The 13,615-nt window shown below is 40.7% G+C and overlaps 1 protein-coding gene across 9 annotated transcripts in view; it reads left to right on the top strand.

The window, feature by feature from the left end:
• OXR1 (oxidation resistance 1) overlaps window positions 1-13,615 on the top strand; it is a 187,731-nt gene that overhangs the window by 162,530 nt on the left and 11,586 nt on the right. For 3 of the 9 annotated variants that reach the window (XM_088536326.1, XM_088536328.1, XM_088536330.1), the window contains one exon: window positions 12,043-12,135. The exons of 2 other annotated variants lie outside the window; for them this stretch is intronic. In XM_088536326.1, coding sequence (XP_088392452.1) covers window positions 12,043-12,135 — 93 coding nt within the window. Of the gene's footprint in view, window positions 1-6,277; window positions 6,363-12,042; window positions 12,136-13,615 lie in introns of those variants that run through there. 4 more of the 9 variants (XM_088536327.1, XM_088536332.1, XM_088536334.1 and 1 more) reach the window with 3 other exon arrangements.

Raw genomic sequence — 13,615 nt, 5'->3', positions numbered from 1 at the left:
GCAACGTTTCACAATTGCAGCTTGCTCCATACTTAAAGGATTTGTAGCTTAAAACTCAGAGCGGAACTGGTGATTTTGATAAAGCAGATTTACCTGTCAGTGCTTGACTGAAAATTATGCATTTTTGTGTCCTTATGGAGTGTTGAATATGTGTTGATATATCTCAAAACAACAAGACTACAAACAAGGGAATAATATATTAATAAGAATATTTTCTAGTAATTTGGTAATTAACTTCATACCTAAATATGTAAAATGCCGATGCTTATATTTTAGTAATATTCTGTCACTGAAATTTTTTCCAATTTCTTTTTTGTAACAAGCACGTTACTCCCATGTGAGTCTGTGTCCACTGTGTTTATATGGACACATCTTTACACGTCTACCTGGTTTGGTTTTCTAGTGTATGTCCAATTAAAGCACTCGTGGTTCTGTGCATTGGAGCTTGTTGGTCCAAACTGATTCGTGTCACATGTGCTGTAGAAGTGTCCACCAGCACTGTTTAACTGCAGTCTCAGGAGAGCGACTGTAATCTGACTGTAAACCTGTCTTTTTTGAGTATGTAGAAGTCAGAGTTTTACGTTTGCTTTATCTAGGGTCTAAAATCGTAAATCGCAATAGCCTAACTGTGAGTAATAACTTTTAGGGATATGAAATGTTAGAATCCCAGTAGCATTCCAACTTCAGACTTTTCCCTTAGCTAAAAGATTAGGCTGTGGATAACAGAACACTCAAGCTCTGAAGTTAAGTAGTTTGGCTTAGAATTTTGCTTTAAGTTATTGCAATTAGTATCATACGTATTATGTCTCCGACTGTTCATATTCCAGTTCTCAGCATGCCTGTTGCAACCTGGTTAACAGGCACATATCTTAGTAATAACTCTCCTTCAAAGCTTTTTATAAGTATCTGATCTTTCAAAATTTTGCCTTTTGGAATGCAGGACAGACTGGTGTGTGATCTCTGTTATGGCACAGGGTATCTTTGAATAGGCTGTTCAGTAACTTTAATGTAAATAGAGAGCCATTTCCACAGAAAGTGGTTCATGGTGCAAAACCTCATGAGGGTTAAGTGCTAATTCTCTTTTTGAGTTATCTCTGAAGGTACTGAAGGCAGTCCCCTTGCTGGTATCAGCATATTAATTTTACTGTAGAATGGGCTCCTACAATGAGGCTTTATTTAGATCTCTTCTGAAAACAGAATTGTAGAATTCAAAAACATCAACTTATATATAATTGCAATCCGTTATGTAAAAACTCTCTCAAAGGTGGTTCTCTTCATTAAATAGTTTTCTGGATTGCATTTAGGAGTTGGTATGATTCAAGATGGATAACTTATTTGCATGACATCTTTATGTTTATATGAAAAAAGCTAGTGTAATCTTCTGTGCATTGAAATTGCCGAATAATATGACTTCTCATTATCTTACATAAACTTAATGCTAGCACAGATCTGAAAAAACAATGAAAAGCTACTCTTTAAAAAAAAAAAAAAAGTAAATAAAAGTAAATAAAAATGCTTATCTTCTAACCGTATCAGATTCTGCTACCTGTCATTACACATAGCTCCACTATAGCTACAATACATGCCAGAAAGTCTCAATACAGGGAGTTGTAACTGTTCTTATCATACCTGTTATTCCCATGGGATTTCATTGCTTCTCTTTGGTATGCTCCTGTCTTATAATACAATGAGCTGCTGCTTTGTCAACTCTTGATGGTTGTTCCGGATGTATCTCAAACTTTTGTGTGGATATTGTGGTGAAAAACAGGCCACATTCTTCTAAGCGCGGTGCTAAAAAACTCACGGTGGAAACTGAAAATAAAATCCCGATGTACAAATACATCACAAATCTCTTGAATTGCCCAAAGGCAAGGCTGGTGAGTTTGCTTTTCGTAAGGTTGTTCTATTTGTGTTCTAAATCTGAAAAACCTAGAGAAACAGGGAGCTGCATAAGTGGATGACCTGGGTATGGTGGTTGGGGGCAGTCGGTTTTGCATCTGTTTGCTTAGGGTTATGTTATCGTGTTCTCCTTACCTTTTAGATCCCACAACACTGCGTCTAAACACCGTGTTATTTACTACAGAGTTTTCAGTAAATCAGTATTATATTCATACCTGCTTCTAATACAGAGCCCTACCTATGTGGGGTGACTAATAGAGGGTATCAGAGTCAGTTACTTTGTTTAAAATAACTAAATGTATGGAGGTCTTCCTCGATGTTGTTGTTCCTCAGTATCTGCCAGCTCCAGATACCAGCTGTCCCGTTGGCAGAGATCTGTCCCCTCACCCCAACAACAACAAAACCTTTTCCTTCAAAATCAAGCCTGCTGAGGACTTTTCACAGCTGCTAGAGATGAATAAAAGAGTTTATGTTGCTTAAAACCCTGCTACTAGGCTCTCAGGGTTTATCTCCACTTGCTTTCCTCAAGTCTCTATTTCAGTGCCCTGTGTTTAAATAAATGTGCACATTCATCAGGGAAGGGATCTTTTCCTGCTATCTGTCCCAAGCCGTGGGGGAGTAGAGGTATATTTTTGTAGCTTTTTTTTTTTTTTTTTTTTAATTAGGGTATGAATTCTGCTGTTAATGGCTTTCTGCACATTAGGGTCTAGGAACCCATATGTCGATAAACAGAGACTTGCTCCAAAACATCCTGCACTTGTGTCCAAACAGGGCCAGACTTGTTTGGATTAAGTTTTCCTCAAGATTGAGCCACATGTGCAGGAAGTTATGAAGTAACATTAAGATGCATGCCATCATATGTTAATTTAATTATGTGCTGGCACTTCTCTGATGCCATTTAGCATCATACGTTGAAAGCATTAAGCAGTATGTAACTGGGGCTGATAAAAGAATGGATCAGCAGGATCTAGAAGCTGGGCTGTGTTCTCAGGCACCCCTGCAGGGCTGGGCTCTGTGCTCAGAGAATCTAAACATTTGTGAAGATAAACTGTGCACAAACACTGCAAGAGGCCCCAAAGCCTGGCTTAAACTCGAGCTTCCAAGTAACATGGCTGTTTTGTGTAATCTATTTATGGGATAACCGTTAAATTTATTAACAATTTCATTTAACAATTTATTATTATTTTGGGTGCATAATGGATTATTTTGCAGAGAGAGGTGGTGTTGATGTTGTCTGTAGGAAACAGAAATTCTTATTCTTTTATGCATACATAAAAAAAATAATTAAGGCAGAGGGCAACTTTTGTACCATACTTGGTCTTAGAGTAACTTCAGGAAAAGCTACAGAAGCAAAAGTGCTACCTCTTATGCATTGTTATTTGGTTTTTCTTTGAGATTTTTGTGGATTTTTTGGGTTTAAAAGATGCACTTTTTCTGTGCTGTGGTTCTGTTGTGCTGCTCAGCGATCTCGGGTTTCAGTTATTCTGTTTTTCCTAGGATGGGCCCTGTTATCACAGCAGGCTCGTTTATGGTGGTGTTGCTATGTAAAGTGGCAGGTAGATAATTTCGAACTTACTGGAGTGTGAAGACACAGAAAGCAAGGGTATTTAATTAAAAAAACCTTTATTCTTATAGGAGGTATAGTGCTGAAATAATAAGTGTGTTCTGCTGCGTTTATAAATCTAGATATAGTAGTTTTCTTCTCACTTCACTGTACAAATGTATTTCAGAACTTCAGTTGCAGGGCTACCTGGAGCAGCGTGGGGCACGTCTGCCTGTTTTATCTCTTGTTTCACTTTCCCTTTGGCTCTCCTTAATATCGGAAGCCCATGTTATAATGTGAAATATGTCTGCTAATGGGGTTAGATAGCAATTTCGCCTCTTAAAATAGCCAAAGCAGGGAAGCTGCTGAAAGGGAAGCTAGTGTCACTGCTCGTTGGATAGGATAGTGTTTGTATAGCTTCCCTTCCTGAAGAAGGAAAGATTGGGGAAATAATCTCCTTTTCCTAACATACAAACAAACAACCCCTGTTAATGGGTGTGGGAGAATTCAACCTCCCAACCTTCCTTTTCCAGCCACAGCAACAGAATAATGGCAGCTACGCAAACTGCAAGTGTTTTGCTCCAGTTCTGTTTTCCCTGGAATATGGAATGGCAGGGGTATAAACTAGGAACTGATTTGGAGTGGAAATCAGCTATTCATGTGTTGTACTGTGTGTCATCTGTTGACTAGTACTCTCCTCTCTTCTACTTGTGAGTGTGTGTGTATATATATTTATATACATATTTTTGGACAGATTAGTTTATTGGGGAGAGGAGGGAGATAAATCATGAATAATTACCTAAAGGAGGACTATGCAATTCAACCCTAAATGTCTCTCTCCAATCAATATTAAGCTCAGGAAGTGACAAAATGCTGCAGTGTCGTTGGACGTGTTCGTTCTCTTTTCTTACCCGCACACACACAGGGTAAGAGGACAGTTTATTTGTCCTTACGAGACGTGCCCGGGCTCAGGGGTTGTGTGTTCACTCTTTTCCCCTGGATGGTGGGAACGCTGTTCCCGGCGGGATATTCCCGGCAGCCGCGCGAGGGGAGGCTGCTTGGGAGGCTGCTAGAGCCTCTCCTAGCCCTAAACCCCCACGTTACAGTTATCTGAAAAGTTATCTGCCAGCTCGTAGCAAGGAAAGGTTTAAGAAAGAGGAAGAAAAAAAAGAAAACTTTTGAAAAACTCTATCAGGAACCATTTTCATCTTCAGAGACCAAAACATCCAAGGAAGTTGTTTGAATTGTTTGAGATGAAAAAATTAATGGTGTTCTGTGTTCTGGAATGAATTCTGTGATCATTCAGATTCCTTTCTTCCTCCCCCGGTTTTGGAGCAGCCGTGTTGGGCAGTGTTAATGAGTGTCGCTGTTTTTCCTTTTTCCTCTTGGAAAGAATGCCAGAATAGGCTGAGGGGGAGTTAGCTCTGTGACCAGTTCTTTTCGGCTTAAAAGTTGCATCTCTGCAGATTGTTAGAACTAGTTTTCCTTCGTATTCTCTACTCCATTTAGTTACAGCAATTTGTTAAATCTTTGATTTCATAAAACTGTCTCATCTGAAACAATTTTAATGATGCTTGTCTGGTGTTTCAGTTGCTTATCTCATTATTAGCGTGCTCAGTCTCAACATCTGATTTTGGGGGCAGAACTGGTTATATCATTTATTGTTTGAATTTTGCATCACACACATAATGTGTTACTTGAGTGAGTTGTGTCCAACTCACTCAATGTTGCACTATGCTGTTGCTAAAAGCTCTCCTGGCTTTTTTAGGGATTTTTTGCAATCATGCAACTTGGAACAAATCTTTCTTATTATTCTTATTTTTTTTTTATAGATAGCAGCTGCTGAGGGTCTTTGCTGAAAAAGAATGTTTTTACCAGTTTGTTACCATGCATTGAGTTAGTCCTTACTGCAAGATGAGGCACTCCAGTGCACAGGGTAATGTATATGCAAGCAAGACCTTAGGAATCCTGGTTTTCACATCAGGGTGCAGCAGTGTGAATGATCAGTGATTTAATCTTCTCATAATCTGCTTGCAGGTGCCTTTGATTTTAGTGTTAGCAGAAGCCCTTGTCGTGGATCTCGGGTATGTGCATCCAATATTTTTACCCAGGACTCGGAGCATTAACCACTAAAACGCCCAGTTATCTTCTAGATTTTTAATATGTGTTTCCCTTACTGCTTTGAGATATGATCTCCTGTTTTGAGGGTTCCACATTGCCGGCGAGCTTTTTCTAAGGGATGTTGTGTATGTTGAACACTTCTTAAATATGCATCCCTGTTTAAGGTGGGGGAAAGGTTGGAATCACAATTCCAATGTTCTATTGATGCTGGGAATAACACTTAACCATACAGCAGCCTTAGCATATAGACAAAAGGATTCACTCTGTAGCTTACAAAAATAATAACACTATAAGCTTAAAAGTTCCTGAATATTTTAAAATCTAAAGAAAGATTAAGATCAGGACTCTAAGAAATAATTGACTTAATTTATACACACTTATCAGCGGAACTAGTGTAGAAACTGCTATTTGAGTGCAAATTTGTTGCCCGTGGGCAGTTTTGCTAGTGCAACCCAGGTCAGCGCAGCCTCATGTCGCGAGTGCTTTGGCTGCCCGTATGTGTTTGAATATTGCGTATAAAACCCTGGAAACTGTACTGTGATACTGTGATACTGTGCTGTGTCTTTAAACGCCGCCGCCTCTTCCCCAGAGCAGCTCCCTGGAGCCTCTGGCGCCGTCATTTGCGCGCGCGCCGCGTCACCAGCGCGTCCAGCGCGCGCCCCGCGTCCACAGCAGCCACAGGGAATGCCTGGCAGCACCCTGGAATGCCTCCCCTTTCATTTCTAGGAGGGGAATGTCTCGGCTCTGGCATGGGAAGAAGGGAAGGAAGCACCAAGCGGTTAATCATAAATTCGCTCTGGTAATTTTCGGTACAATGCACTCGTTTCTCTTGCTGCGTTCGCGTGGGGTTATGGTGCCTGGCTCTTCAAGTTGAAATACTGAATGTGTAAGAGGATGGGGAGCAGTAGATCTTCATTACTCTCACATACATAATTTAATTGCTGATGCTTGACTGCTTATATGACTTCAGTGCATATACAAAGCTTATAAATCACTCCATTAGCATTAGAAAAGAGGAGCTGCTCTGAGGATTCGGCTTCGGCATTTTGTTGTTGTTGGAGAAATGCATCTTATTTCAACAAAGCTCCATTAATAGCTAAATACGATGAACAGGGGTTTGCACTGATTTTTAATCAAGAAAGTATGAACCTCTGAACTGGTACTTGCTTACATCTTTCACAAATTGTTCTACCATAGGAAGAAATAGGTCAGATAATACTTAAAAATTGATGGACGGGAATGTGTTTTAGTCCCACTCTTAGATATATAATATTAAAATTCATACTACTGTTTTCAGTTGACTAGACTTATAGAAGTAGTTGTGGTGTTTTGCATTGTTTTCTTCAGAAGAGCTGAACTTGTAGAGCATAAAAGAAATGGGTCTAGGGGAGACTTAAAACTGGTGATGTCTTTGGGCTAGAGAAGAAGTATAATTGACCCTGTGTTGTGGTTTACCAGCTCATAAGTATATACAGAGACAAGATATTTTTCATTTGTGATCGAGCGTTTTCTCTTTGTAAGAGCTGCAAATTTGGGGTTTCTGGAGATACCTTTTTATGAGGGTGCTGTTGAGTGTCTCTTGGTTTTGTTTCTTTATCATTTGAGCTGAAGTTACTTGCAGAAAATGAAGTTGTGTTGTCGTGTGGCAGTGGTGTGTTCCCCGAATGTGTGTTAGTAACTAATAAAATACTTATAGATGGAAGATAATTCAGTGATTACATCTCTATTCTAACTCGGATATAAATGAAGCCTGCCCTATGGAAGCATAAGCAATGCTTATGGAGCTTATGGAGCACAGTTTACCAAAACTGTGTTTCTAAAAAAAAAAAAAAAAAACCACTATTTCTATCATCCAGCTTATTGCACAAGCAGCAACACTTGGAGAGGTCTGGAGGGTCTTGGAGACTTGGGACTTGGAGAGTCTGGAGAGGTTATACTAAAGAATGTGTGAGAAATCCCTTTGTTACGGGGGAGGTAGAAAACAGTTTCACAAATATAAAATGCAAGTCCAATTAAAAGAGAAACTAAAGGTGTCCAGACATAGAGGCTGTTTTAGTGTTGCTGTGGCCTGTGCTGCAAGTTGTTTTTCCAGTGACCGGGTGCCGTGCGGGTACGTCCTGTCCTTGCAGGAGGGAGGGAAGGAGCATTGGAAGCCTTAGGAAAAAGCCTAAAGAAATAACCAAGGGAAATAACAGCAGAGTGCAGTGCAGTGCCTCCTTCTACTGATGATTTTCGAGGCTGGAACGTTGCCCCGGTACAACAGATTTTTACCATACCTTGTGTCAACCAATTTGCTAAATCGACTCACTTTTTACTCATCTTACCCCAACAATATCTCCCATTTAAATATTAGGTGTTATAGTGAGGCCTAGTATTTTAGGATGTGAACACTTCAAAAGGCCTCAAAGAACAGTATTAGCAGATGAACAGTGTAAGTCAGCAGCAAACAAGTAACACGTAACACCTGCACGTAGCACAGCACTTTCTTGGCAATCCAAGAGAATATTTCCATGGCACTAGTGAAGTCAGAATTGGTATCTAGGCTTGACCAGCCTGCTGTCTGCTAGAGAAGCAAATTGAGGCCGGGCACTAGAGGCTTTGCATTTAGGCAACTGAACCTCATCCCTAGTTTCTCTATTAAGAAAGCTTCAGTGCTAGCAAAATCATTTTGCAGGATGAATTTACTGGGTTTAGGAAACTTAATTATTTTTAGTAATGCGGATTTTTGTTTTTGTTTTGACAAAATGAGTTAAGCTACCTGGCCTAGCTCTTCAAGAAAATAATTTCCATAAATCTTACACCAATGTCAAACTCTAAAAATTGCCTTCCTTTAGATAAATTAGTTCTTTTGTTGGTGTTACTGTAGTTTTAAATTGTCTACCTTATATCCAGAGAAAAAATTACTTACTAAGGTTTCCAGTCTCATAGTCTTTGGCTTGTCCAAGCTCTGTTATTCCTGGTTCTTCATGTATTTGCAGTGTGTTAATTGTAGCTCGGCTTGGAGCCAGACCCTTCGCCCTCGGCCGTGCAGAGCTTTGGAGGCTGCTGGATGTCGCCTTCTTGCAACGTACTTGGCCCTTCTGCCACTGCTCTAGAAAACAACCTGGCATTCAGGACAGCTCTGCAGAGAAGTCTGGATGACTTGGGATTCAAATAAAGAGCTATTAATTTCTCAGTCATCCTTTTTTCCCCTTAGGAGGTTGATATAGTTGTAGTGGAAGATGGAGCCTGCATCTACAATAACTTCCAACAATAACTTGTAAGTTATTGTTAACTTGGAATAGAACTTAAAAGTTCTATTCCAAAAAGATCTTCAGGAGCGTGTCTGATGGCATGAGCATAAAAGTAGTCTGTGATGGATGCAGCAGAGCTTGTCTCTGTTTAGCTCTACTGGTGCTCATGCAAAGAGGCAGAGGGAAACATCATACACAGGATTTGCCTTCCCATCAAAATCAAGTGAAACTATCCCGTTTCCTAGTCTTAGGTTTGGGTGTTATAAATGCTCACCTGACACAATAAACACGTGTATTAATATATTACTGTATGATGATGACATTTTCAGCAGGAAGACTGCTCTTTCAGTACCATTTCCTTTCAAGCAGTGTGTAAATGTTTTTGGGAGAAAACTAAATTTGCTGAAAAGGCCAAGTTGAAAGTTGTTTTTTTTTTTTTATTTGTTTGTTTGTTTCTAATATCAAAATTCCTAACTGCATGTCATTTATGAATGCTGCTTTTAAAGTGGCTTCCAGTGACAGTAAGCCTTTAGAAAGGGTTTGAGCCTTTCTTCCCTCACCCTGGTTACTAATGAATGAGAGGTGGACTAATTGTTTTGATAACTTCATAAATGGCCTGACAACTTTAAACTGGTATTTATTTATTTATTCAAATAGCCTGGAATGAGAAATGCAACTTCCTGACTCCCAAGAACGAAATAGCCACTAGCAAAAGAGCTTGCAGTTCACCTGATCTGACAAATTTATTAAGATTCAAAGCAAAAATGCTCAGCTCTTGTTCTCTTCCTCAATATCTGTTTCCCTTTCACACCCAGTTAACCATAAGGGAGTAGATAACTGGTGTTAAAGGGAACCACTTAATGCCTTTGCACCTTCTCTGTACTTATCTTTCCAAAGCCTGTTCAGCCCTGATAGGGGCCAGCCCTTCCTGTAAGGAGATTTTCAGCTAGGTGTCAACATGTATCTGGAAAAGAAAGCTTAGCTGTACCTGGCTTGAGAGCAGCAGCTCCACAGTTGTGTTGCTGTGGGCCTGCTCTCTGCTTTGGGTGTGTTTAAGCAGGCAGAGGTGAATTTAATTGGTGTAAGCAGTAATCTGAGTCTACATCTCCTCGGCTTCTTGTTGTTCCTTCAACCAGCAGCCTTTGCTCAGTGTATTTAGCCCTTTCCCCGCTTTGCTGCCCAACCTAAGCTTCCAAGCTCTGTCTCTCCATCTGTGTCACTGCTGAGCAGGGGAAACAATATTGGACCCTGAAGATGGTCACCAGCTAATTTTGAATCAACAGCAACAACCCCGGGAGCCCAGTGACCCAGTCAGCTCTTCACCCACCTTCTAATTCACACAGCTGGCAAATACCCAACCTCATTTGGAGTGTACTACAGAGGGTCCAAAGCTTTGCTGAAGTGCAGGTGACTGTAGCATACACTGTTATCTGTCCCAGAATGGAATTAAGGAACATGTATCTATTAACCATTCTGCCCTGAACATCCTTAGAGTCCCATATGATGCATACTTGTCTTCCATGCGTGCATCTCACTAGGTAGTGCTAGTAGTGTGCAAGGAGCAAACGAAATACTGCATTAAAGAATGAATAGATCAAAATTGAATGGGGCAAAGTAGCTTCTGGAATGATCAGCAGAGCAGCTGGAAAGTCAGTGCAACAGCAGGCAGAAGAAAACAAGTATTTGTCCACTCCCAGAGTGCCAGTGTGGGTATTACACTTATTTTAAGGACTAGCTTTGAGAGCATTGGTGTCTATGCCATGCATTCTGGGGATGTAGCCTTCTGCACAGCATATGAAAAACTGCCATATTTTGCTCACTGAGCAAAAAGTTGATAAACAGCTTGCAGATATTTGCATTTGAAGATAAGATGGCATGCATATAAAATGATGTGTATTCCAATAAGTGAAATTTCAATTACATAATGTTATCTGAAATCCCATAAACGCAAATTTATGGCCTATTAATTAGCCGATGTCCCTTGTGTGAAAGGGACAGAGTGAGGCCCACAGTGGGGAGTGGGAATAATCCGTATGAAGCAGTGAACTTCCATAGCAAACAAATGGGGGAGACTGGCACAGGGAGAGGAATAGGACTGAAGCTTTGGGTGTAACTTCTTGGCTCCGAGAATGCAAGAACCGCTACAATTTTATAACAATTTTATTTCTTGGCTTTTTAAAAAGAATAGTTGGAATTGGTGTAAATAAGTTACTTGTGACTGGTGAAACGAGGAGGGCACATCCAGTTGCCTCGCAGCTGCAGGGCTAGAGCGAAGGGACCTGGTCTGGACCATGGCTCTGTACTCGGGACAGTCACTAGGACCTGCTCAGACCCCCTGTGGAAGGGCAGGCAGATGGGGAGCTGCTGCTGTTGTCCTCTGCCCCGTGGTGGCCTCTCTGGGAAGTTTTTAATATGCTCTTACTGCACAGGACATTTATTTAAATATCCGCCAGCTGCTTTAAGCTGTTTTCGTGCAAATGATGGTTTTGAATCTCTTAAAATCACACTGTTTGCTGTAGTGCATCCAAGCAACTATCGTAGGCCTGTAGGCAGCCTGTTGCACACCAGGACAGTGTGTTGCAGAGCTTTCTGGATAAAGGCTTTTTGGCTCTACACCTGCTGCCAAAACGGAGGTGGCGTTTGGAATGAACGTGTAGATATAGGAGTAGCTCCTTGTGCTTTGGAGGTGACCAAAACACATGGGCTGAGGGCATGGTGGGATGTCACTGGAGAGCTCCTGAACTTCAGCTGCGCTTCCTTGTCTCCAGCAGCATCTTCACTGCTAACTACAGGAGTTGGAACCCTCTTGAGAAGTCCGAGTTTTGCTTCTAATCTTCCCGCTTAGCTTGGAAAGCAGAATGGGTCCAAACAACTTGCAGATTCTGCGAGTAACCTCCGAAAGGACTTTCGGGTGAAGGGTTTAGAATGAGGCACGTGACTTGTATTGTTAATTTGTAATTTATCATCACGATTGGGTATGCTCAATGTTCACGTTAGAGCAGTGAAAAGCTCCAGGCTGTAGTGTCAAGCGTGTTTACTTTGTAACTTTGCTGTGTCTCCTCCTCATAAGCCTGAAACCACCTACATGTGCATCGTCCTTGCAAAAACAAGCATCTCCCGAGCACTTTGTTTTCTTACCATTGTGCGTTTTCCTTTCCTTACCCTTCTGCACTTTATTTTTTTTCTTACGTTTTTCCTTTTCTTCAACTGTCAGTGGAATTATTGTCTTCCTGTCTCCATATTCAGGTAGTATCGGTGGCTGAGTATCACTGCAGGATCGATGCTCTAAATAGCGAAGAACTGCGCACACTCTGCAGACGTCTCCAGGTGCCCTCTTTGGTAGTTTAATCCCATCTCCAGCACATAAAAACATCTTTTTGTAGTGTCTTGGATCAGGACAAGTCCCATGCTCGGTGGGTTTGTCTTATCTACAGCACTACAAGAATCCAGCAGAAAATTCCTTTGTTTTGGATATATTCTGTTGTGCAGTGCTATGATAGAATACGTTAATTTGACTAAATTATTACTTCAAACTTTTTAGAATAGGAATTTTCTGTCAGAATTCAACAACTTGCTGTCGATGCCGCTTGACTTTGTGTTTTAGCTTTTACTTTAGGCTTGTGTGTTGTATTAGACAGAAACTTTCCTAAAAAGAATGCAAAACAGGTGATGAATCCAAAACTTGCTACGTAGTTGCATGGGTTAGTTCTATCTAGGAGCAATTCAGCAGAATCTCACAGTACTTGACCAATATGAAGCTTCACGGCTGCTCTGTGGGATAGGTGAGTATGTTTCCCATTATAGAAGCAGGTAACTGAAGGTAGTTTGACATGTGGCAGCTCACACGAATGTAGCTGCTGGTGGAGCTTCTTGTTCCAAAAACAGTCTAGGTCTGATTTTGAAGGTTTAGTGACATGGATTTAATCTGATATTTGCATTCTCTTTAGGTGTTTCTCAGTTCTTCGACATATATAAAACTTTAAATTGGTATGTATGTCATATGTAACGTATTGATGGAAAACATAGCTCAGCAGCCCAAAGAAACAGTGAATTTTTGTTTCCTCATGAAATTATAGGAATTCGCAGTTTTGTTCTGCTCGTTTCTTTTCCTATCTACTGTGTAATTATATATAAGAATGCATTTTCTGAGCTTTTGCTATCTCTTTAATAATCAATAGCTAGCTGCTTAAGTGAACCCAAAAGCAGCAGTTCAGCTTCTGCAGAAAAAAATGGGTTTTCTGCAAAAAGTTTCACTGCTCTGCACAGCCCGGGCTCTGCTCTGGGGCCACTTGTGCCATCTGTAGTGTGGGCTACAGGGGAGCCACTAGTAATGGAAACCCCTGGACTCTATCCTGGAGTCAGTCTGTGGGAATTGCCAAGGAGTCCACAGATTAAGGAGGAAATAAAGTGGCAAGTTTTTAACCTACATGCGGATACATTCTTCTGGCTATTCCTACAAAGCAGTGTTCTTCTAGAACAAAGCAGTCCTATAACTGAATAAAAATACTTTTTGTCTGAGGCTCTTTAATCAGAATGGAAGAACTTAGGGAATAAACTTCCTGTCGTGAGCAATATTTAAGTTGCATAGAATCGAGGCATTAGTATAGGAGGAGTGAGATTTTTAAGGCAGAAGCGAATTGGGCTGCCAATAGCACGTTTTACAGCACTTAGCAGTAGTTTCCTGTCTTTGTGCAGGAGGCCAAATGTACAAACGTGTGCACTTCTCTGGTGGTCTGGAAGCTAGTGCGTGCCTTGAATTTAAAAATAAAAATAAAAAATAATAATAAAAAAAAAAAGCGAAGACTTGAGTTTTGCTTGC

The sequence above is a fragment of the Tinamus guttatus genome, unplaced genomic scaffold, assembly GCF_059628265.1.
Source record: "Tinamus guttatus ecotype Peru unplaced genomic scaffold, ASM5962826v1 Tinamus_guttatus_pri_ptg000659l, whole genome shotgun sequence".
Taxonomy (NCBI): Eukaryota; Metazoa; Chordata; class Aves; order Tinamiformes; family Tinamidae; genus Tinamus; species Tinamus guttatus.
The sequence above is the reverse complement of the archived record's forward strand: the minus strand, read 5'-3'. Positions and strand labels throughout refer to the sequence as shown.